General features: G+C 33.8%; 1 protein-coding gene across 4 annotated transcripts in view; it reads right to left on the bottom strand.

Annotated features, from left to right (window-relative positions):
* The window catches only part of LOC145263112 (uncharacterized), a 206,576-nt gene that overhangs the window by 178,594 nt on the left and 1,244 nt on the right, over positions 1-26,738 (bottom strand). Inside the window, exon 1 of one of the 4 annotated variants that reach the window (XM_080120053.1) lies at positions 23,653-23,872. The exons of the other annotated variants lie outside the window; for them this stretch is intronic. Coding sequence (XP_079976179.1) covers positions 23,653-23,688 — 36 coding nt within the window. The 5' untranslated portion in view covers positions 23,689-23,872. Of the gene's footprint in view, positions 1-23,652; positions 23,873-26,738 lie in introns of those variants that run through there. 4 annotated transcript variants of the gene reach the window in all.

Below are 26,738 nucleotides of genomic sequence, written 5' to 3'. Positions count from 1 at the left end.
GGTAAACAAACACAAACGATGCCCCGCAGCAAAAGTTCACTGCGTGACTTCTATTTGAACTCATTAATTAGGTCAAATAACTTTTATTGCGGCCACGTGTCAATTCTGTTTTTATTACTTAAATAAATTCAAATGTGTTTCCCTTGTATGTCGTGGTGGCCCATTGGTTAATGTTGCACGTTTTTTTTTCATGCTTTAATTTCCAACTTTGCCTCAAGGGTTCGGGTTCGATCCTCATACTCACCTACCAAAACTTTATTTTCTCCATTTTGAACGGAAACACTTTTGTTATCAGTTCTCCTTTGGTTGCTTCTATAATTATAAAATAAGATTTTGATTCACAATGTTTTTTTTTTTTTTTTTTTTTTTTTTTTGGCTTTTTATTTGCCATTTAAATATTTTGGATTATTCATGTTTCCTGCTCCCCACCCGTGTCCAAGCCCTGTGTGGGAAGTGCTTGGAGGGAGGGGGGGGGGGTTCACCCCAATGCAACAAGGATAAAGGAGACATATACTCATCCTGTTGATGGACCCAAGCACCCATGTTTCCTTCATCTTTTATAATGAACTTATTTCTAGAAAAGATGTTAGTTTTCCAGCCATGTTTTATCCATTCTTCAGCAAGTTGATTGACCCTTCAGCCACCGCTTACTAAATCAGTTGATTGTCTAATGTGGGGAACGTGGTATGGGACAAGAGAAAGCATCAATCTTAAAAGTTAGTGTCCCTAAACAGAGTTGAGAGGTAAGAAATAAGGAAATACCAAGGTCTTATGAAAAGAAACTGGAATCTCAGGAAGATTTCCATCATTCCAGTAATTATAGAAGCAAATTAACTCCTGAAAAAGAATTTTTAAATTCTACCTGGCAAACATACCCAGTGAAGAAAGTGCAAATGAGATTCAAACAATTGCACTTAAAGGGACGGTCAGAATTTTAAGATCACTCGGTTGGAATATCAGAGTGAGTAAATGTTTGGTATCCAGTAGGATGTCCCATCCTCAGCCTGGACAAACAAAAAAAATCAAGCAGTTTTGCTTTAATTTATCTTCCATAACTAGTAAGACTGTTAAACCGAACAGACACACCAGCAAAGCCTCTCAAAAATACGAGAACATACCTTAAGAATTATTCAAATCAAAATTCTGTAAAATTTAAAACTTTGCTATTCTACAAATGTATCATTATAACATATTTTGCTTTAATATGTGATCCCGAGTATGACTTTAAGAGACATCCAGTGGTGAGGCCTCATTATGAGGCTGTGGGGAATGTGGAGTTATCCCTTAGTTACCATTGCTGTCAGATCTGCTTTGGCCAAGAGTGGTAATACATGTTAGGGTATCTGGTGCTACCAGGTCAGGTTGTCTGAAGATACTGGCTTCCTCAGCAAATGTTAGAGAATGGATATATATATATATATATATATATATATATATATATAGAGAGAGAGAGAGAGAGAGAATTATAGTGTAGACACGTTGACCGGAAGTCAAGATCAGCTGATTGGATTGCGTGTGAGTCACGTGATCAGGTTAGCTGAATCGTGGAGATTGGTTGGGACTTGGACGAGAGCGGACGGCTTCGCCGTTTCCTCCCCTTCGCTGGGGGTGGGGGCAAACACTGACGTGGTAGAAATAAGACCTAGAAAAAGAAACAACACAGGCCAAATTCACTTTCCAAACTTCTGCGAACAATCTGGAAGGTGAATAAAAAACTATAGAACCAATTTCTTGTCTTGGAGTGAAATAAATCTTTGTCCCCCCAAAACAGGTATCAAGTCTCCCTCCCAGACGAGAATTTCCAGATGGACCAACAAAATGGCAGAAGGTATGTTCAAATGACATGTCACACACATATTCACACTTAACAGCATATGAACATATGTAATAGAAAGACCACTAGACGAACACACACATAACGACATTAACTCTGGTAAGATAATTAAACACCCAATCCTTTATAAATAGACAATACAACAAACGCTCATTTTATGATACGACAACGTAACACAACTGCACCAAACATAACAGTCCTTGCCCTGCATGTGAATTTATATGGCCTTGATATTTCCTCCTTTGGAGAAAGCCAGTTCAACCCAACCAGAGTAAATATAATATCAGCATATATAAAGACAGGCTTAATTCTGATGACGTTCGAGGAAGATGAAATCTGGACGGTATAGAGAAATGTGTTCCAAACAAAAGTTTGTTTATTTTAACTAGAGTTAAAATAATTTGTTAATTTAAAAAAAAAAATTATTTTTATGCCTAAAAAAAAAAAAAAGTAAAATGTTGTTTGTGCCTATTTGATTTTTTGTTTTCATTCTTGACTGCGGGGGGGGGGGGGGGGGGGGTATCAACTTTGGTCCCCTTTTTTTCTTGTCTTTACTCAAGTCATCTATCAATTGCTTGTCCTAGGTATAACCTTCAAAGACATCTAGTGGTGAGGCCCCATTTAGGGGCCGTGATGAATGTTAACTTGCTCCTTAGTTACCATTGTTCCCAGGTCCAATTTGGCTCAGAGTGGTAATACCTGTTGGTGCAGCTGGTGCTATCTGTTCAGGTTGTCTGAAGATACTGGCTTCCTGAGCAAAACTGCAACAAACAATGACATCGTTTTTTTTTTTCCTTTCTCTTTGCAAAACTCAATCATGTTATGCAAAGTGAAAAAGTCAAAAACAAAAACAATTTCCTTCTACAAAACAATCAAACCAAACATTATGAATAAATATTTGAAGATATAAAGAACTTTAAGCATCAAATCTTTCTCCAAGATTACTTGATTCAAGCATTAAATAACCCAAAAACTGAAACAAAACCACGAAGCCAAACAACCAAACTTTTAACATGTGTCGTTTTGTTTTTTTTTTTGTCTTTTTCTTTCTCGAGTTTCAAATTCTTGATGGGTGGGGTTTCATTTCTTTCTAATCAGCTGAGTAGCATTTTAACCACGCCTTCCATCACAGTAGTTCAAAATAACAATTAGTAAGAACTCTGAAGATTCGCTTAAATTATTCAAAATTTGAGTATTTTTTTTTTTTTGTTTGTTTGTTTAATAGGCAGACATAAATTGTTTAAAAGTATACACAAGACTGTGGAATCGATAACCAAAACGCCCAATTCAGTCAGCTTCTGGATATATTTAAAAGTCTGAAGGTTTGACAGAGACCTAAGAAATTTTAGACTAGAAATATATATATATATATATATATATATATATATATATATATATATATATATAAGCTGAACGTCTGTGTGTGTGTCTGGTCACGAATAGGCTCCTATATGGTTGACTATTATAGAAAACTGATCACATATAATGATAGAAGATGTATCGAGACACAGGAATGGGTATGTTTGATCTGGCATAATGATGATTCATTAAAATTGTGGGGTCTGCATTCGCGCCTGGTCCACAAAGTATGGAAATAAAAAAATTTTAAATTTAAATAAAACGTTTACAAGTGTTTTTGATATAGATGTACATAAGAATACTTTGATAATATATAATAAAATTGTGGGGTTTGCGTTCGTGCCTGGCCTCCATAGACTTTTCATATTTATCTGCGTAAGTATACTTTGATAATTATGTTTCAGTTTGAAGAAATATGGTATAATAAAATTATGGGGTGTTCGTTTGCGCCTGACCTCCATAGAATGGAAATATGTTACAAAGTTTAACAAGTTTTTTAATATAGATCCACAGAATATTGTGATAAGTGCTTCAGTGTGAACAGGTATGGTATAATAAATTATGGGGTTTATCGATTTTATTTTTATTTTCACCGTATTTTGCTTTGGTTTTGATACCCCCAAATTCGGAGCCATCTCTTTACAACCCTTCCTTTTCATAACCTATCGTACTTTCATGAATCAGATTCCATTTTCTGTAGGCTGTTTTTAAACCCAGTCAACAATGGGTATTTTTGCTAGTCTGTATATATAAAAGGCAAAATGTGTGTGACCATTTCGTGTATGTCTCATAAAGACTTTTTTCGCCGACGCTCTCGGGGCTTACGATCGCTCAGAACTATTTATATAGCCCCTAGATAACAATATCTATGATTTGGAAATGCGGGTCGTCTCTAGATTTATTTACGTCAACTTTTATGAGATTCGCGCTATTTCGCTCTTTCTCTTGTTTGTCCTGCTTTTTAGTATAAATAAAGTTAAACTAAATTAAAATGGTGCGTTCTCAGCATCGCGCCGGGAAACCTCCAGAAGCAATCAGCTTTGATCAATGTGGGGCCAAACTCCTTATATCAGACAGTTGCTATTCAATCTGGACAATGGGGAGCTGGTTTCCCCCTCCCCAACATCTTGGGGAAAAAAAAACAGTCAAAGTTGGGTAAACAAACAGCTACTTCTATTTGCCCTCATTAATGAGGTCAAATTGAAGCAGCAGAGTTAACTTTTATTGTGGCCATGTGTCAATTCTGTTTTTAAATAAATTCAAACGTCTTTCCGTTGTATGTCGCGGTGGCCCAGTGGTTAACGTCGCACATTTTTTTTTTTACACTTTAATTTCCAACTTTGCCTCAAGGGTTTGGATTCGATCCTCATACTCACCTACCAAAACTTTTTTTTTTATTTTACCCCCCCCCCCACCCGGAGTTTTGATTTACCCAAAACCACACACCTCCAAACACTCGGGCAATGCCGGGTACCCCCCGCTAGTATATGTATAAAAGGCAAAATGGCCGTGCGTGTTTTTTTTTTATGTCCAAGAAAGGCTTTTCCGATGGGCTTCTTGAGGAGGTTAGTATTTTGGAGAATTTTCCTTATACTCCTTAGATTATAACATCTCAGATTTGTGAACGGACGTCGTCTCCATATTTATTTTGATCGACTTTTTAAAAAAATCCTTAGTTTTGAGTGTTTGTTTGCCTTTTCTGTATAAATAAAGTGAAACTGATTTTGGGTGAAGCTGGCTTTCCCCAACATTGTGGGGAAACCAAGAAATAAAACGGATGAAAGTGGGAAGCTTCATGCAGCCAGATGTTCATTTCTGCGGCTGCATGAATTCCTTCACTTAACTATCCATTTCTGCAAGTCAACATTTTGATTGACATCACTAAATTTGAACGCTTTTCACTTCCTGTCGCATCATAGCGTAGCGTTAAGATGTCAGGTTTTCCTTGACTTCTTTTCCACCTTCGCGTCACGGGTTCGAGTGCCTACTGACACGTGATGTCACAGGTCTTCGTAATAACATGTTTTAAACGTACGTCAACATCACGAGGTGTGAATGACTTGGCAAAAATGCTGACACAAAAACTAAAAACAGCTCAGTTGACAGGCAAAGAATGTTTTTGGACAATTTTTGTATATTTGGCATCCGAAAGATCGATCTTTCTAACAATACCAATCTTGTCAGTGTTCGTTGTGTGTCAAATGTTTTTATGAGACACATAAACACACATTTTGCTTTTTATATATTAGACTAGCGAGGGGTGCCCGGCGTTGCCTGGGTGTTTGGAGGTGTGTGTGGTTTTGGGTAAATCAAAACTCCTCGGGGGGTTGGGGGGGGTTAAAAAAAAAACCGTTTTGGTAGGTAAGTATGAGGATCGAACCCGAACCCTTGAGGCAAAGTTGTAAATTAAAGTGTGAAAAAAAAAAGTGACGGTTTTAACCATTGGGCCACTGCGAGATGCTAACGGAAACACTTGAATTTATTTAATGACTTGGATTTGACAGGTGCACGTTTTAATGACTTAATGAGATCAAGTTTGACTGCGGGATAGTATTTCATTTACTGCGGGAACGCTTTTTTTTAAATTTTTATTTTCCCAAGATGTTATAGGAAAAAGACTAACCCACATGCGGCGAGCGATAAATGTTGAATATTTATCTTCCTGAAGTAGAGAAAATTAAATAGACAGGTGAGCTCAGTTGTTAACTCTGAGATATTACGATTTGTATGTGATATAAAAAGTTTTAAGTTGTGAACCGACCGACCGCTTCTCTGAAAAAAGCCTTTTGTAGACATACAGAAAAAGCGAACACACATACATACATTTTCGCTTATATATTTATAGATTAGCAGGGGTACCCAGCATTGCTCAGGTGTGGAAAGGTGGTACAGTAAGCTACTGAGCAACCCATCTCTAAAGAAAAAAATGTTACAATCAAAATAGCAAGTACCCGTGCCAGTGCAAAGAAGAAAAATTTTTAAAAATTAGCCACAGTAACCAGGCTTGAACCTGTAACACGAAAAGGTAAAGGAGGTGAAAAACAGGAAATGCTTTAGTTGTCTGGTACACGGCGAACTTACGTTACAGGCCTTCGAAATAACACCTTCAAAATGTAGGTAGAGATCGCGAGGTGTAAATGACTTTGCAAAAAATTTGACACAAAAACTGACTCCTCTTTGCAAAGAACGGTCTAGTTAATGGTCAAAGAATATTTTTGGACAATTTTTGCATATTTGCTGTCCAGGAGATTGATCTTTTTAACAATACCAATTTTGTCAGTGTTCGTTGCGCATGTCAAAAGTTTTTGGGAGACATACAAGCACACAGATTTTTCCTTATATATTATACTAGTGGGGGTATCCGGCGTTGCCCAGGTGTTTGTAGGTGTGCGTGTTTGAGCGGGGGTAAAGCAGAACAAAAAGCAAACTTAATCCTGTTTAAATATAAAAAAAAACAATGTTAAACTTCTTACAAAAATAAAACAAGAAAAAAACTGATTTTAAAAATGGAAAAAAAAAATATGTGGTAGGTGTAAAAGAAAATAAAAAAGGGGCTTGGTGGCAGGTAGGCTCGAACTTGGAGCCTTGAGGCCAATAGGCTGATGCCATACACTTGCGCTATAGCGACGGAAGCAACATAAGATGTTAAATATAGCGATTAAAAAGTGAACGAGTTCAAATTGAGGTCAAACATCACGCTATTCCGCAGTTTTTAAGTGCGTGTTGAATGAGGTCACATCCTTTTACTGCGGGATAGTTCTTTTGAGTTTGTTTACCCAACTTTGTCTGGTTTTGTTTCTCCAACGTGTTGGGAAAAACCAGCTCCTCATTTATTAGGGGAGTGCCCAAATGAAAGCAATTGTCTGATATGACGATGATATGAAAACCGAGAATGACCAAACGTCCATTGCTTTCACATCAGTTTCGGTTTTATACGAAAAAGCCGAATCAACACGAGACGGGCCGAAATAGCAAGAATCGTGTCAAAATTGCTGTAAATAAATTTAGCTGTGATGCATGTTCGCAATTCGTACATATTATGATCTACGGGGTATATAAGAATTTCTAAGCGATAGTAACCCCCCCCCCTGCTGAGAAAAGAAAAAAAAAAGCCTTTCTCGGACATACAAAAATTCTCGTGTGTGTTTTGCCTTATATATATATATATATATATATTACATTATTTTTTTATAAGAGATAATGTGTTTGAAAAGTCAGATCCTCCCAGCGCACTCTTTTCTGGATTATGGTTTCTGAAAATAAGGTCAGTTACTCCTATCCTATATATATATATATATATATATATATATATATATATATATTTCTTTAGAATAGGATTATTTGCTACTGACAAAGTTCTATACTTTTAATTAAACGTCTTTCTTGCAATGGGCATTCATTTCTATCCCAACAACTGCAATCATTGATATCATTACTATTATGAATAATATCAATTCTATAATTAAGGCTTAATATCTTCCTAATATTTTCTCTAAATTACTCGTACAACTATAACTAAGCTTAACAGTATTTATATTAAACTATGGAAATTTCACAGCAGCATCTTTTATATGTAATATATTGCTGCTGGGTATTCTGCGATTGTTTAGCGTGAATGGAGACCCCACGATATTATTGTACATTTTTTTCTAAAACTGTAAAAGTATTTATCTAAGTAATCTGATTAATATAGTGTCAGAATATGTTTATTACGGTTTATCTCCAATATTCTTACAGTCTGTGATATATTTCCATTGTATGGACGCCCGACATGAAGTGGAGCCCCCAATATCTTTGGCCAGAACTGATGCTAGCTTGGATTCTTGCCAGAAGACCAAAAAGGTGTTTTAGTTTCTTGTATGATGGAAAAAACGACAGCATTTTTTTGTAATCAGGGGATCCTATTTATTAAAAAAACGAACATGCCGATTCGAAAGACAAAGAAATATCTGTCCAATTTGGATTTAACTAGTAAGTTACATGGGAGAGGTTGGTTGGTTGTTTTTGTTTTACGGCATATCAATCCTTTTCGGGTTATTTAATGCCAATTTTGAAGAAAAATTTTTTTAATAGAATATATTTGTTGTTTTCACGTCGGTTTCTATTCAACCCATAGTTGGGACCCTAACAGTTACTACCACTCCGGGTCAGAGTGGACCTGGGAGCAATGGTAATTAAAGGGTGGCTCCACACTCCCCAAAGCCCACAAGCTGGGGCCTCACCACTGGATATAATTTAAGGTCATATCCAGGACCCCCACTGAGGGACTTTTACCCTCTGCAGGGGGACAGTCGGCGTATTCTAATGCCCCACCGACAGGGCCGTACATGGGGGAGGGGTATACCAAATAGTTTTTCGATTTCTATTTTGTCTTCTATTGTTACTATTATTTTTCTTACATTAAATTTTAGTATTTACATAATAATGCTCTTAGAAAGCAGTGGTTATCTATTATCATTGAACACTTCTTCATTTGATAAGTTACTGCTAATTCTGTCTAATTGATATTAGTGTTACAGGAAAGGCTGTCCTCTTTCCATGTACATAAGAACATTAGGTAAGTGAAAATGAGATTAGCATAAGCTAACCTTATAAGCAAGGTTCAGAAATTGGAATGTTAAAATTTAGCTATTGTTAAATTCTATTATAAAATAGATATTGTTTTATATTGTAAAAAGTATTAATTATTCGTTCTTTAATGAAAACTGAATTAAAAATGTCAGCTAAAAAGAATAAACAATACAAATTAAAAACATTATAAAAAAAAAATAGGTTAGTTGAGAATTCTTTGTTTGCAGAAATGTGTTTTGGACAAACATGTGCTTAGCCACGCGAGTTGGTCACGTTTTGGAACCACACATCTGACGTCATAGTAAAAAGGGAATTCTCAATATAGAAGCTGGAATTAGGGCAGTTGGGCAGTAGAGTTCGAGCAGTCAGCACAGTCGGTCGTAATGAGCTGACATGGTCAGAGGAGGGTCCCCTTAGAGGCGAAGGGGTAGAAGTTTAACCATGTAGAACAAATGTGAATTCCTGACGTCATCATCAGGGAGGGGTATACCAAATAGTTTTTCGATTTCTATTTTTCCTTGTATTGTTACTATTATTTTTCTTACATTAAATTTTAGTATTTACATAATAATGCTCTAAAAAAAAAAAAAAAAAAAAAAAAAAAAAGTGGTTATCTTTGCACTTATTAATCATTGAACACTTCATTTGATAAGTTACTGCTAATTCTGTCTAATTGATATTAGGATATATTTGAGAACAAAATGGGAGTGATTTCATTTGGGGCTAACAAATCTATAAAAGTGTGTATGTGTGCAAGAAGGACACTTCTCAATCCATACACACAACAAAATTTGGATCTACAGACTTGAAATTTGGTATATAAGGTGTTCAGACATGTGGAAAACTTTTTAATCGGTTTTCATCCGGAAAAAGATCTGCTAAAAGATCAAAATAGAAAAATTCGTAGGGGGGGCGGATTTTTTATCCGTCATGAGGTTTGAAAACACCTTTTAAAAGATCGTGACAAGCTAAGTTAATGTACTTGATTCATTGTCTTTAGGTTACGATTCTCAGCTCGAGTATTTTATTTATTTTGTTTACTTACGAGAAGTGAACGCTTTAGAAAAAACATAGTACTCACAAGCATATGTCTCAGTTTCTTTCCATCTTTTTTTATTTATTTGATTCATTTTAAAGGAATTTAATGTTTTGTTTAATATCGGGCAAATCTAGTATATCTATAAAAACAGGTGCGTGTGTAAGATAGAGAGAGAGAGAGAGGGGGGAAATTTAACCTATATACTCAAGGAATTTTTGATCTACAGACTTGAAATTTGGTATATAGGGTATTCAGACATGTGGAAAACTAATCGCTTTGTATCCGGAAAAAAAAAAAAAGGCTGCTAAGGGATTAAAATGAAAAAGTTGGTACGTGGGGGGGGGGGCGTCGGATTTTTATGTTTAACCGTTTCACGAATGTGCATGTGTGAATCGTTCATGTAAGATTCTTTATGTTAAGAATAAGTAGGTTTGAAAACACTTTTTAAAGATGGTGTCAAGCTGACCGAATCATCATCATACGTGACTCACTGTCTATAGGGTTTGGTTTGATCTCAGAGTGTAATTTTTTTTTTTTTTTTGTTAATTACAAGATGTGAACTGTTTAGAAAGCTTCAGCCTCTCTCCCATTGACAAAATGTTGCATCCCTCTGCCTGTTCTACAAGTATTTTTATGGTGGATGCTCTGGTAGACTACAAGCATTTGCACCCCCTAGACATACATACCTCTGGAAAACCAGACAAGCAACCAAATCCCACCCCTTCACAGTAGAGATCCCTAGGTGTAAGAAAGGCTTCTACTCCAATAGTTTCTTCCCCAAAACTGCTAGACTTTGGAACTCTTCCGGGACTCTGCTTTCCTAACTGTACTGACATGCAGAAGTTCAAGTGTAGTGTAAACAGACATCTTGCTGCTCATCTCCCTTCATAATATCCCTGCAACTTATATCTTCAATAGTAGTCCCCTACTTCAAAGTGGCACTGTGCCTTGTTTGGGGTGAAAAAAAAAAACATACTTGCATGTACATATCTTAGTTTCTGTATGAATTAAAATATATTTACGCGTGTCTTATGACCGGGCAATGCCAGGTGGCCTGCTAGTAGATTATATATATATATATATATATATATATATATATATATATATATATAATAAAGAGATACAAATCTTACTAATCCAGCATAGGTCAGGATGCAGTGAATTTTATCTTATTTGTTTGCATGAACTTAAATTGATATAGAAAAAGAAATAAAATTTTAGTTGTAATGTAAACATGTACGAGGTGATTGCATGTTTAATGGTCTGCACAGTTGCAGTACATGCAAATAGTCTGATGAGCTTATTAAAGCAAGTGGCCTTCTTTATTGAGAGCCATTAATTTTGACAGGGGAAAAACAAGGATCCAAGAGAAGCTTTATTAAAGAAAAAAAAAATGTAATAAAAAGGTGTCTTTTTTTTTCTCTCTTTCTTTTGCAGAACATGCTCTAGGTCAGAAGAGGGAGAATAAAAAACATTCCATGATATTAATTTTAACAAAAAAATTTAAAATAAAATAGCAAGGACAATAACTCCTATGTAATTTAAGAATCATCTCCCTTACAACTAAAATTTTATTTCTTTTTCTTTATAAGTTTAAAAATGTGCAAGCAAATAAAAGTCAATTAAAACAAATTAACTGCAGCCCGGGCGATGCCAGGTGGATACATTAGTATTTATATCTTCCATTAAGACCAAGGAAGGGGGAAGGGGAGAGAAAAGACCAAGAAAGGGGAGAGAAAAGACCAAGAAAGGGGAGAGAAAAGACCAAGAAAGGGGAGAGAAAAGACCAAGAAAGGGGAGAGAAAAGGTGAGGGGAGAAAATAAAAGACTGTTGGTTGTTTTTGTTTTACGGCATATCAACCCTTTTCAGGTTATTTAATGCCGAATCCAAAGATTTTGAAGAAAATTTTTTTTAATAGAATATATTTGATGTTTTCAAGTCGGTTTCTATTTAACCCGTAGTTGGGACCCTAACAGGTACTACCACTCAGAGTGAACCTGGGAGCAATGGCAATTAAAGGGTGGCTCCACACTCTCTAAAGCCCGCAAACTGGGGCCTCACCACTGGATATAGTTTAAGGTCATATCCAGGACAAAGAAAAGAGGGAGAAAATAAGAAAGAGGAGCATCCAAATTCTGTCTATGCTATGCATAATTTTCAAATCCTTCCATAGTATTGTTGATGATTTAATACTCATTAATCCTTATCCTCGAGTGGCATTTTGGCTTTAATAATCTTAATAAAACAGAAGCTAACATTTTACTTCCATATCTTTGTAGAATTGTATGAAGTGGCGAGAGTTGAATATGAACGATACAAGTTTCTTCTCTTCAGCTGTTGTTGTTGTCGGAGATAAAAATAGATCCGTATCAACAGAATCACTCTGGTTAAATATCAAGATGTTCTGCTGGATGCTGCGCTAAATAGATGCCATCTTTCAAGGGTTTGAAAGCATCTTAGTAAGCACGAAACCACCTACCCAGTCCGCCTCCTCCCTATGCTTCTCTCTTTAATTATAGACTAGGTAAGAGGTTGAGTGCTTGCTTAAGTTAACCAAACGTTATCTACTACTGCACGACATTTTAAGAGGAGGAGGATTGTCGATTTGTGAAGTTGTTTCTTCAAGTTGTCAAGCCACAACACTATCAGGAATTATTAGAATCATACAATGAATGTACAATGCGAGTCTAAAGACAGGCTTAGATCTGATGACCTCTGAGGAAGATTAAATTGAACAGTATAGATTTTTTTCTGAATTCTTGAGGATTGATTATTTGGATTCAATGGACTCCTGTTCTCATGTTATTTTCACAACGTTTGAGCCAATGTAACCTCTGACCTTACGTTGTGGCGTATTGGATAAAGTACTTAGTACAGTTCAGTTGTAAAAGTTACATTCCTCGATGTTGAAGGTTCAATCCTCAGTGCAGGCGATACTCAAAATACAATTGTGAATTACTAGTCATGACTGACGAAATAAAAGAGCATCCTTCAGGACAAGATCACAGTGTAGTATCTGTTCTGATGCTACACTTTACCTTTCCTGTCCTCGATCAGTGGAGGAGAAATCTTTCATGACTGAGACAATTTTTTATTTTTGTTCCTATCCAGAGTGTCCCTTTTGGGGGAGCTGGATTTTCCTCCACATTATAAACAGACCTTGTGTCTAACTCTGCCCTCGTGGGGAGGCAAGTAAATAGGAACAAGAGCATGCATGGAATTTCAATTTGAAATTCCATGCAGATTGAGTTTGGCAGAAATATTCCAGAGTTCAACAAGTAATTGTCTGTATTTTTGAGATGAGGTGTTTTCATTGATTGAGATTGTCGGACTGACTTCCTCATCTTGGTTGTTATTGTCACAACGTTTCGGCCGTTTTGCCCTCCGGCCTTTGTCAGGTGTTTTGTATTGAACTGGGGAACCGTTTGTTAGGAGTCTCGAACCCAACCCTAGGCTTTGGGACATAGTTGCTGATTCTGTTTTTAATGTTACTTTTTCACTGCCTTCGTTCAGGATTGAACTCAGCACCTTTTGGGTAACTAAACTTTGATACAACGTCTAGGACCACTCGGCCATATGTCACTAGGACAATTCTTAGTTGGTTTTTGTTAATCTTAAACCTATGTTGTTATTCAAGGTTTTCTCTCTCTATCAGAGGTGTCCAAATTGCATTCAGCTCTATGCTTGGTTTGCTCAGTAGGTTGTTATGTCCGAGCATGTGAGCTGTTTCTTTAAGTTTTCTCACTTTCAACAAGGTACACCTGAAGAAGGTCGGAGGTTACAGCTACCAAAACATAACACTTATGAGAACAGTAGTCAGAAGAATCTTAATTATGTGTGTAGAGAGATGTGTGCAGAACTTGACATTTTGTCTGCATTTTTCTTTTTTCTTTTTTTTTTTTACAAAGGAGTCACCACTTATCAAAGCCTGGAGGCCACTCAAGGATACAGTAGTCAATGGGACAATATCGTAGTAATCACTAGTAGTGGAAATTTGGTAAATTGAATTACTTAAGGGGAGGGGCTCCTCAAGAACTTGTTGACGTTGGTCTTAAAGACAACCATATTGTAGTCAGCTGGAAAGCAAAGAAACGGAAGAGAGTTCCACAGGTGTGCAGTTTTAAGAAAGAAACTTTGTTCATGGAATCTATGTTTAGGTTTAGGCACAGATAAAGAGTGGGGGGGGGGAATTATTGACAGTGGTTTCAGCCAGACTAGTGTTTTTCATGAAAGTCTGGCAAAGGGATGAGGGCATAGATTGGAGCTCAGACGAGCACTTGCCATGAAAATAATGATAGAGCAGGGACAGGCTCACAGCGTCTCTTTAGTGGAAAAGAGGTTGCAGGGAAGAAAAAAAAGGCATTCCCTACTAAGCTACGAAGTTTATTTTGATTTAAAGTTTATTTTATAGGATAAGGTGCTTCTAGCAGCTTTTGCCCAGATGTGGCAACAATATTCCATCCTAAGATGTACTTGGCTCTTATAAAGGTAAAACATAGAAGAATGGACATGAAGAGCTACTAATTGGGATCATGCCTATAGGGTACGATGTGGAGAGTTGAGCAGCAATGTGTTTGTTTACCTTACATTTGAACTTTTACATGTTCGTACAGTCAAGGAAACTAGCAGTCCGGGAGAAGAAACTATTATAATAAGACTTTCTGGATCTAGGGATCTCAACAGTGAGGAGGTGGGACTTTGCTGCTTGTCAGGTTAGTCAGGGGTATGTATGTCGAGAGGGCACAAGTGCAAGTTCATTAAAGCACATTCCATAAAGTATTTGTAAAACAGGTACAATGATGCAACATTCTGGCGATGGGACAGATTAGAACTTAGCCGATAGTACGACTGATTTTACCCTGGAATGAAGGACTCCCTTTATACTTCTGTTTTCTCAACTCCTTATCCAGTATTACCATTTTTATCTTTTTTTTTTTATTTAACTAGCCTGAGTATCCAGCAATGCCTGGGTATTTGGAGGTGTGAGTGTTGAGCGCAAAAAAAAAAAAAAAAAAAAAAAAAAATGTGGTAGTAGGCAGGCAGGCTCGAACCCATACCTCAAAGGAGGAAAAGAATGTAAAAAAAAAAAAAAAAGAAAAAAAAGTGATGTCTTTGCCGTTATGTTCATCGCCAAACCAGGAGTGATGAAAGTTTAAGTTAAGGCTAGTCAATCGAAAAGAGGGGATGACTTTCGAAAATATCGACGAAAAAAGCGACCCCTTGTAGAAAAGTGCCCAGCTGAGGGTGAGGAAATTAATGTATTTAGCCATTTTTTGATATTTGTCGGCCAAAGGGCCGAGCTTCAAAACAATACTGATCTCGTGAAAATCTGTCGCCTGTCAAAAATTTTAGGTAGATATACAAACATACAAAGACAGATGAGATTTATATTATAGATTTCTCTAATAGTAAAAGTTATAGATAACATAAAATATATACAATAATTCTACTCATTTCTCTCTTAACACAACCGTAACGTTGCCAACGTACATTAAAGGGAAGTAATTCATCCAAACTCGACAAAATAGTAACTTTCAGTTACTGTCCAGAATTCAACCTAATTAAAACATAAAATACAGATAATCTTTATAATGTATGTATACATCATAGAATGAAAATATATTCGAAAAATTATGTAAAGTGATCAAGTAGTTACTTCTTAACTAAGAAAATGAAATCTTATGCGGAAGAGACATTGTGTTTTGATCTGCCATGTTTAATAAAAGGGAGACAAGTATTTTAATGGTGGATGTTCTGACGAACTATAAGCTTTTGTAACCCCCGTTGTAAATACACCCCCCCCCCGATAAACTCAACAAGCAGCCAAGTCCCACCCCTACACAATAGAGATGCCTAGATGTAAGATGGCATTCTACTCTGATAGTTTCTTCCCCAGAACTGCTAGACTCTGGAACTCCCTTCCAGGTTCATGTTTTTCCAGCTGTACTGACATGCAGAAGTTCAAGTGTAATGTGAATAGACATCTTGCTGCTCGACTCTACATAGTATCCCTGCAACTACTGTACCCAATAGTAGCCCCCCTACATCAAAGTGACACTGCTTTGTTTGGGGTGAAAATGGAATAAATTAAAAAATAAATAAATAAATAATGTACCGCGATTTTAAAATCAAACTTGTAATGCTTGCTAGTATACTATGAATCACCAAAAAAAGATTTTCTATATAAAGAGAAATAACTGCCATTTTTTTTTTTTTACGTTAAAAATGAAGGAAAATCTCTAAAGATACAAAAAGTTTAAATAAAAGATAGGCCTTTTCATTCATCATCTCAAAAATACAGACAATTACTATCCAAAAGTTAGGCCGAAAAAGCAAAATAACCGTTGTTGTTTCTACGCAAACTGCCTTAAAATAAAACGTTTCCATACGATTACGATCATGGAAGCAGTACGCATAAGTATAGAGTTGCAAAGGTGTAACTGTGTACGCTATTTCCAAACACAGACATGACACAGGTGCGTTGGGAGAACCAACCACTTATTTTTAGCAAGTTTCATAACTTGATATCGCTTACAAGAAAAGACGGAGGAGGGGGGGGGAGGTCTTCTTTTTTTATCGCAATGTTGTTGATAGCAGGTTTAGAGGATTTTTTTTTTTTTAAATAAAAAGTTAGTTATTCTGTCCAACGACACAACACTTTGAGGATGGAGTATTTAACACTGAATTCTGTTATTTTGGTAAAAGTTTGGTGCTTGTCCAGAATTCAACCTAATTATAAAACAAAAATACAGAAAAAATCTTATGATATACGAATCCATCATGAATCGAAAATATCATATTCCAAAAATTACGTAAATTCGACCAAGTATTTTTTTTTTTGCTTGTTTATATCTAAGAAAATCGTTTAAAAACGATCTTAAGCGATTAATGTGAAATCGTTAGCATTACAATGTTGATCTCGCAAGTGTGGATTATTGTAAAGTTATCTGCCCTTATTTTTTTTTTGTTTTTTTAAATGACGACGCGAGACAGACCCTGTTTGCTTACTCATAAAATTTGATTTTTTTTTTTTTAAATTTAAAAATAAAACTACTTGATCAATTTACGTAATTTATCTGGAATATGACATCTTCGTTCATTAACGAGTACGTACAACAGATTTTTCTGTATATTTTTAAAAATCAGGTTGATCTCTAGAAAATTGCTTAAAGTTTTTATCATTAAAATAGGTGCGTGTTAAGATAGTCGACAGATCGATTTGTTTTAAGCGAAAACAGTGCTTACTTGTCATGTCGAAAATAGTAACATTAAATTACGAAAATTCATAGAAAATTATTTATAGTTAAAAGTAATTTTACGGAAAACTGGAGGAAATAGCATTTTTCCTAGATGTGAACACCTTGAAGATTGCGAATACAGAAGACATGCTTATCCCATTCAGCCACTGTAATGGCGGACGTTTTGTTTTAGCCGATAGCGATAGACATTTTTCTTTTAAACTAAAAACACAATAGCAGTTCTTGAGTTCTACTCAATAAATTTTTGTAATTTTTTGGATATATTACTATTTTCGACTTTTTTTTTTTTTTTTTGCTTAATACCACCTATTAAACAAAAAAAAAAAAAAATTCACTATCTTAAGCCCCTAGAAGAATTGCGAATGTAAGATGCAATTCCGTTTTCCTGCTTTCCAGCTGTCTATATGGTTGTCTTCAAGTCCAACGTGAACAAGTTTCTGAAGTTAACAAATTTACCGAACTTCCATTACTATCGATTACTATATTGTCCTTTTTACTACTGTACACTCTTTAACCCTTATCCTTGAGTGGCCTATCGGCCTTGATAAGTGGTGACGCCTATGTAAAAAAAAAAAAAATATCAATCAGGCTAATAATTATGGCATATCAACCTTTTGCAGAGTATTTAACGCCGAATCCAATTGTTTTGGTTTTTATGCGCCAAGTCCATAATATCTTCAAATACTTCGTATATGAATGGAATGGATGGTTTTAGATACATTTTTTAGACGTATATTTTGTAAATTTATTGATAAATTCTATATGGAAGCTGTTGTTATAATAAATCCATTACTATTTCCGCTGAACTAACAGTGTGAGGCCATTTTTTATGATGGTTAGGCCTTGTTTACATAATCACTGAGTGATGCATTATGGTCGATTTCTTTTTTTTTTTCGTGAAGTGATAAATAAAATGTAATTTTAAATGAATTAAAATTACAAATCAAACCAGCAATCAATTTTTAACCAAAATATGTGTGAAATAGGCCCATTTCCAGACACAAGAAGAACCCAATATTCAGCCATAATGCGTCAATAATGAGAGTTAAATAAAATTAATTTTAACGTTTTCTGTTGACACTTATGTATATAAAGATAATGTTGCTTAAAGGCCTTCGTACATTTTTGGGAAAAGACGCAATAATAAAGTTCAATTTCTATCAATTCAAATAATTAAATCAAAACGAATTTTTTTAGGGCGATTTTGGATTTTCATTATCTCAAGAGTCATATTCTATTATATAAATATATATTTTTATTATTGGAGACCTGTTATAAAAAAAATCTTTGTTTAAAGTCCATATCGCGAAATATTGGAATTTAATATCATTTAAAGCTTTTTATAAATAACTAGCGGGAGTACCCGGCGTTGCCCGAGTGTTTGTTTCCGAGACGGGGGGGGGGAGTTTTAAAAAATGTTATGGTAGGTAAGTAGGAAGGATCAAACCCGGAGTCATGAGTAAAAGTAGGAAAATAAAGTGTGAAAAAAAAAAAAAAAAAAAAAAAAAAAAAAAAAAAAAAAAAACATCTGCAACGTTAACAGTTCGGCCACCAAGAAAAGTCCATTCCAGTTGTTTAGAAAAAAACAAAAAAAAAACAAAAAAAAAAAAAAAAAAACGACTACGGTAGGTCGGCGCGAACGTGAAAATATAATGTGAATTGTCCAGCACGCTAACCACTAAGCCACAGAGCACTGCAGCTTAGTTTAGTGATTTTAAATAACTTCACATGAAAGAACTACGAAGCCAAACCGGTGTTCTCTTCTCAACTGTTCCTTGTGAACGATCCCCAAACGGTGTTAAGTGGTGGCAGGGGGAGGAGGAATTTATTAGAGAGAAAATATTTTACCACTTCCATTGAGCTTAACCGATTTTGGCCGTGACTTCTCAGCAGAAAAAGTATAGAAATCTAAGATTATCGAGGAATTTGAGAAATAATAAGCCTATAACACACCTCAGATATTGTTCTGCCGTTTGTGCATATTATATCTGCATGAAATATCCTGATTTTTAATCCTATTAATGTCAAAATCAGACGGGAAAAAATGAGTTCATTTTATTTATATAGAGATAGAGAAGAGAAGATTATTGTTTAGAATTCTGTTTTTTTTTGTTGTTGTTGCTGTAATTCAAATAATTATATTACTGAGAAAAAAAAATGATCAAGCATTTTTTTTTTTTTCTGGCCGAAAACAGATTACAAAGATTTTCCCAAATCTCACTACCCTTTATATTAAATTTCTAGCCTGTAGACTGAAAATTAACAGACTTATTCTATAGGGAAATACACAGAGACAGACAGACACTTTCACTTCTATAGATATTAGCATTTCAGCCTGGCGTTGCCCGGGTGTTTGGAGGTGTATGTTGAGCAAAAAAAAAAAAAAAAAAAAAAAAAAAAAAGCTGTCAATTTTTTTAACTTTGACCCCTATTATGACCCCTTAACATTTGTTTTGGGCTCAATTAAGTTATTAAGTTAGATCCATGTCGAAGGAACCTATATCTAAAATTTCAAGTGTTTAGACCCAAAATTGTCGGAGTTTGATAGAGATCTCAAAGGTCAAATCGTTGAATTTTGACCCCTTAACAGCCAAATTTCTGGCCGAAAACCGATCAAAGATTTCCTCAAATCTCAGTACCTTGTATATCAAATTTCGAGTCTGGAGATATAAAATTGACAGAGTTATTGCGTAGGGAAATGTACGCAGACACGTTCACTTTTACAGATATATGGATAGATAGATTAAACAAAAATATATACGTATACATAAAGATATATGGAAACAATTTTGTGTTTACTGTAAACTTTTTACGCAAATATTATGTAAGTATAAATCATGTAGAATATCTGCATGAATATAATTACACGTAATAGTTAACTAAAGATGATCATCCCATAAGAAAACCGAAAAAACTAATACAAAATTAATTAAAATGAATGCTTAAAAGAATATGCAAATTAGCTAGATCTTTTGCTAGTGAATGCAATTCAATGACCCATATATAAGAAAATTGTATTTTCTTTTTAAATAAATAGAAAAGAGGGGTTTTAATATGAATATCAATATACACAAAAGAAAAACAAATTTATAGGAGTATATATATTTATTTTTTTTCAAAAGTTTTATTTTGGTTTCGATTCAAGCTAACGCACCCAAGTCATATGGATACATTTTTTTTTTTTTTTTTTTTTTTTTTAAATGGCAACTGTATAATATATATATATACATATATATATATATATAAAAATCGATAGAACATTTACTCTATAATAATATATATGAAATCTGCAAGAATTAAGATATCATATTTAAGCATACTTTACGACTGGGCTTTGCTAGGCGTTTGCACTAGCTTAGATAAATACTTTTGCAGTTTTAACAAAATAAATAAACAATATCAGAGCGTCTCCATTTACACTGAACTTCTACAGAATGCCAACATCAATATATTACATATGAGTCTCCTGTGGAATATCCACAGGTCCCGCTAGTCGATATTAATATTGAATTTTCTCATGTATATACTCCTCAGAAAAACAAGTTTTTGCATAGAAAGAAAAAAATGCATTATATATATATATATATATATATATATATATATATATATATATGCATGCATGCATATACACACACACACACACACACACACACACACACACACACACACGGAGACCTGGCGTTGCTTGGAATTGAATGGAGATCAACGATGCTCCACACTTCTAATTGTAATCAAAATCAGTGAAAAATCACCCATTTTTCAATCAAATCGATTGACTAGCTGTGTCAAAATTTTGGGTGAATTTTTGACATCCTTAACACAAAAACTGCAAGTAAAATATACAAAACTCGTAATTTCTTTTTTTTTTTTTTTTTTTTTAAGTGGGTTGTTCAATTTCTTTATGGAATATACTTAAAAAATAAAATAATTAAGTTTTAAAAAATAATAGAAATATTTTTTTTTAAGTGTTTACAAAGTGCATGTGCGCACTCATGCAGCCATTTTTTCTACGTAATGAAATGAACTGAATTTTACGAGTTAAATTTTTTTCAGTTTAAAAATCTATTAAAATTTTTTTAATGGTTCAATTTTTAAGATATTTTTTAGGTTTAATGTGAAATTTTATGCTCTTTCCAATAACCCGAATATAATATTGTAAACAAACGTTTTCTTTTAAATTCATCGCCCCATTTTGAAATGTCTATTAAAAAGAAAAATAATTTTCTCATCTAAGGTTTATATATCACAAATTGAAGACAAAAGATCAATAAATAAAATAATCTAATTTAAAAAAAAAAAATAGTTATGCACAAGTTTACCTGTAAAGTCAAAAGTTTAAAACCTTTAAAAAAATTAAAAAAAAAAAAAAAAAAAAAAACACGTTGATATTTTTTTTAAAGTGAAACTTCATATTTTGAAAATATTGTCCTGTAAAAATTGGACACCAATTTTTTTTTTTTTTTTTTTTTAGATTTTTGAAAAAAAAAAAAAAAAAAAAAAAAGAAAATCATTGTATAAAGAAATAAAATATTTTAAATTAACTCATGTAATTCTTTAAAAGAATAAAAAAAAAAAAAAGGAAAATTTGTCGGCTGGTTTGTTTTTAAAGTAAACTTTATTATTTATTATGATGAGTGAAATGTGATCATTTTTCAAATACGGTGACCCATTACTGACTAATTTGATTGACAGCAAACAAATGTCAGAAATTCAAAGCGGAGGAAAGACACATATCAGCACTTCAAATGTTTGTTTCTTTATATCGTTACTACCGGGAAATATATTTGATCTAATGTGTTTTTACGTTTTTGAAATAATTAATTATGGTGATTATGGCTTCGTATTTCTCAACTGGAAGAAAAAGAGACAACTCCGTTTGTGAACCTCTCATATGACAATTAAATATCGAATTTTCTTTTTAATCCTTGCTTAAAAAATTCTTTTATTTAGAAAGTACATGGAATATAAAATATAAATATGGACAAATTCTTAAAAATGAAGAATGGAAGCACCCACTGATTATTATTTTTTATAGGTAAGTGATTTTTTGGAATTTATATATATTTTTACATTCAAAGTTAGAATTCGTTGATTGTAAACAGCTCGTGAAAACTTATTGACTGCAATATTTTTACTCTTAAATGAGGTGAAAACTTTATTTTATGAAAAATATTTGTCATTTAAAATGTCCGCCATGTATTCATACACCTTGTGAAATACCAAGTGACTACGTGCATGCGCGCATTTTAGTAAGAAAGTGAAAAAAAAAAAATGAATATAATTAAGTGAAAAAATTAATGTAATTAAGAAAGTGAAAAAAAGATTGTCCCTTTTTATATCGGGAAGCGGAAAAATATCCGGAAGGGGGGGGGGAGTCATTTTGTAATTGAAGTCGAAAAATGTTATGGGGGCCATGTTTTGGCTCCGTTTAACTTTTTGGCGTTTTTCTTAAATGGGAAGCAAGATGGCCGCCAGCAAAAACAATAGTGATTACGTTGGATACTGAATGTCTTCAAATATGAATAATTGCGCGTTTGTGCAAAAAATAAATGCGATATTCGTTCTCAGCGTATCTGAAAACCTATAAAAGTCGACAAATTAGAGGTGAATGCCAAAAATTCATTTGAGTAGTTTTTTTTTTTACAGCGGAAAAACACGTTCTTATGAGAGCGCGTTGATGTCAGCCATTATGGAATTTGTTTAACACGCCACGGGGAGATAACTCAATGTACTGACACTCGTTCCCCATCTAGCTTTTCTTCTTAAAAATCGAACCTTTTGCACAGTATCATACAAAACTTTTTTTTTTTTTTTTTTACAGCGAAAAAACTACTTGATGAAATTAAGTGAAATTTTTAGGTTTTTATTATTGTATACATAGATTCGAAAAAGTTGTCAAAAAAGCAAATAAATGTTATCAAAGGCAAGATAAGTTACTTTTCTACCTAACTGGATATATTTTTTTGTGTTTTTATTCAATGTAACATGTTTATTCAGCTCGAAAAATATACAGGGTTTACCGATGTATTTGAAAATTTAAAATGGCGCCCGACTCTCTCTTTAACACGGTAAGTTTGAGAAAAGGTGTTATAAATAAAAAAAATATATACAAAATACCGTTAGAAACTCGCTCAATATATGTTACCGTGACATAGGTTGACATATATTCGGTGGGGTTTTAATAGTATTTTGTCTAGTTTTTTTTTTTTATTTATTTATAACTCCTTTTCCCAAACTTATCGTGTTAAAGAGAGAGTCGGGCGCCATTTTGAATTTTCAAATACATCGGTAAACACTATTTTTTTCGAGCTGAATAAACATGTTACGTTGAATAAAATCACAAAAATATATCCAGTTTAGTAGAAAAGTAACTTATCTTGCCTTTGATAACATGTATTTGTTATATATTTGTTTTTTGACAACTTTTTCGAATCTATGTGTACAGTAATACAATGTTACTAATACATAAACCCAATTTTTTTTAATTTTTTTCGGAGAACTTCGTTCCATAACACATACGTGCAATATAACCTCTTTTCGATATTTTCATTTTTTTTTTTTTTATGTCTTGATTAAACTGCACAAGTACCTTTGTGTGCAATCTTCTATATTGGTTAGAAACCATCTAGATTACATTTAAAATATTGTTTTGTATTTCACGGTTTTTGCGCAAGCGAAACAAGGAGTCCACTTCCACTGACGTCGGTCCATCGCCATGATTTCGGAATAGAGGTGCGTGCGTTAGCGAGAAAATTCGATATCACCAAATGATAGTGTTATAGGCCACGTCAAGTATCCGGGTTTGGATTCAGTTTTACTAAAAAGTTTTCAACCGCGCCTCTATATTGTAATGAACTGAATTGGAGGAAACAAAAATAACAGGACATAAATTTAAATATAAAAAAAAAAAATGGTTTCAAAGAAAATTTAGAAAACTGCGCAAAAAAGTACATATCTCTGGATATGAAATAACTCGCCTAATTTCTATTCGTTTTTCGTCCACATAAAGAATAAGATTTGGGCATTTGTGCATTTTAACATCCCTGTGCAATCGTAAAAAGCTACTCTTACTATGGGGAGGAGAGGGTTTTGCTAACCTTTCTCTTGCCGAAGACGGAATTCTCTCAAAATGAAAACAAAATGTCAAAAAGCACAAATGTCAAAAATTGAATTCTGTTTTTTTAATGTCTTGATATAAAATTCGTACTTATGCAGAAACAAAAAAAAAAAAAAAAAATAGCATCATCTGTAAACTGCATAAGTACTAAATTCTATACTTTTTAGTTGTCAAAAACATGAGCTTTACACTTCGGTGAAATGACACATGGTGACGGGTGACCATGTCATTTTTCTTGTAGCAGAATGTGTTTACTTTTAAAAGTGCTATTTACACACACACACACACACACACACACACACACACACACAAAATAATAAATAAAAACTAGATTAAAAAGAACACTAGTTGATGCGTATTCAAATTGCCAATTATGGCTGCAATTAAAAGTAAAGAAAATACGATGCTAGTGCAGAGAGAGTGATCGCTGTTTTTTAAATCGTATTTCCAAGTTTAATTAAAGTTTTGGGTTTGTATCACTGTACACAGATTCGAAAAAGTTGTCAAAAAAAAACAAATATATAACAAATAAATGTTATCAAAGGCAAGATAAGTTACTTTTCTACCAAACTGGATATATTTTTCGTGTTTTTATTCAATGTAACATATTTATTCAGCTCGAAAAACATGCAGTGTTTACCGATGTATTGGACAATTCAAAATGGCGGCCGACTCTCTCTTAAACACGGTAAGTTCGAGAAAAGGTGTTATTATAACACTGTTATAAATAATAAACTAGACAAAATATTATTTAAAAAACACCGAATATAATGTCAACCTATGTCACGGTAATATATATTGAGCAAATTTCTAACAGTATTTTGTCTAGTTTATTATTTATAACACCTTTTCTCGAACTTACCGTGTTTAAGAGAGAGTCGGCCGCCATTTTAAATTTTCCAATACATCGATAAACACTGCATGTTTTTCGAGCTGAATAAACATGTTACATTGAATAAAAACACGAAAATTATATCCAGTTTGGTAGAAAAGTAACTTATCTTGCCTTTGATAACATTTATTTGTTATATATTTGTTTTTTGACAACTTTTTCGAATCTATGTGTACAGTAATACAAACCCAAAGTTTTGTTTTTTTATTCAATTGTAAGGTTAAAGTACAGAATAAGTACAAAACACCCTACCCTACCCATGTTAAGAATGGTCTTTTAACTAACATTATTTACGTCCGGATCACTCTCTGCGCTAGTACAGAAAATACAAAATAAAAAAAGACGTCTGTATGATGTACGTATCGTTACAAAACGAGGACGTCATATTCCAAAAATTACGTAAATCGATCATTTTGGTTGTTTTTTTTGTTTTTTTTTAACTAAGAAAAATCAAAATTTACGATTTTCAACGATTTACTAAATTGCATTGAACATAAGGTTGATTTTTGACTTCGACACTCCGATTTGAGTCGTCTCCCACCCCCTATTTCATCGGACTTATCATGGCCGACGAAATTACGACTCGCTTGATAGATTTACGTGATTTTTAGAATATGACATCGTTCTGTAAAGAGTACGTACATAAAGATTCTGTATTTTCTTTTAAACCGTCACCAAGTTTATAAATAAGCACCCACAAACTAATAAATATTTTAAATAAACAATGTCAAAATGAGAAAACTGGTAGTGGTCATCGAACATTTTTGAATAAAAATTCAAATTTATTTACGTAAAAAAAAAAAAATAAAATAAAATAAAAAGAACAAATTACAATTTTAGGGAAACAATTTAAGGGCACTTGTGCAGAATACGGACCGTGCTATTTTTTAGATAGCATTCAAGTTAAATTCAGTTTTTGCGGTATCCTTTTAGTAAATTGTTAGACGAAAGATACAAAACGCGGCCATACTCATACAGAGAAAGTACCGTGTTATTTATTATTATTTATTATAGAATTTTAAAGTTGAATTCAAGTTTAGCGATATCTTTTGTTGACTTGCTTTAAGCAAAGTCCCCCGACCCTTGCTGCGGACCTGTCAGACTAAAATCAAACGTATCCAATACAGAATATTCCCCCCAAAATTTTCTTATTTACTATTAAGATTGGTACTCACTTATGCAGAGAATGTATCATTAAAATAACATACAGAAAGCCGTTCTTAACATGGGGAGGGAAGGTTTCGTAACTATCCTGTACTTTCGTCTAACAAAAGATACCGTAAAAATTGAATTTAACTTGTAAGTCCCCTAAAAAAAAAGGGGGGGGGGGCTTGCGCTATTTTTAAATAGTATTTTCAAGTTTAATTTAAAGTTTTACGATATCTTTTGGTTATTAAATTGTTAGGTGAAAGTACAGAATAGTTACAAAACACCTCTCTCCCATGTTAAGAATGGCTTTCTAAATAAAGCTATTTCAGCACGGTTCAATAAGTGCACTTACGATTTGCTGGAATTTAAGAAAAAAAAAACTATTTTGGGAACATTTTATATTGGATACATATTATAATTATGTTTGATTTTAGTCTGACAGGCTTGCAGCAAGCGTCGGGGGACTTTGCTTCAATAAAGCCCTTTTGTTTATTAAGTTGTTAGGTGAAAGTACAGA

Source organism: Euprymna scolopes, chromosome 38, assembly GCF_053919585.1.
Source record: "Euprymna scolopes isolate OS-2025 chromosome 38, ASM5391958v1, whole genome shotgun sequence".
Lineage (NCBI taxonomy): Eukaryota > Metazoa > Mollusca > Cephalopoda > Sepiida > Sepiolidae > Euprymna > Euprymna scolopes.
Note: the sequence above shows the minus strand (reverse complement) of the source record. Positions and strands in the feature narration are given on the sequence as shown.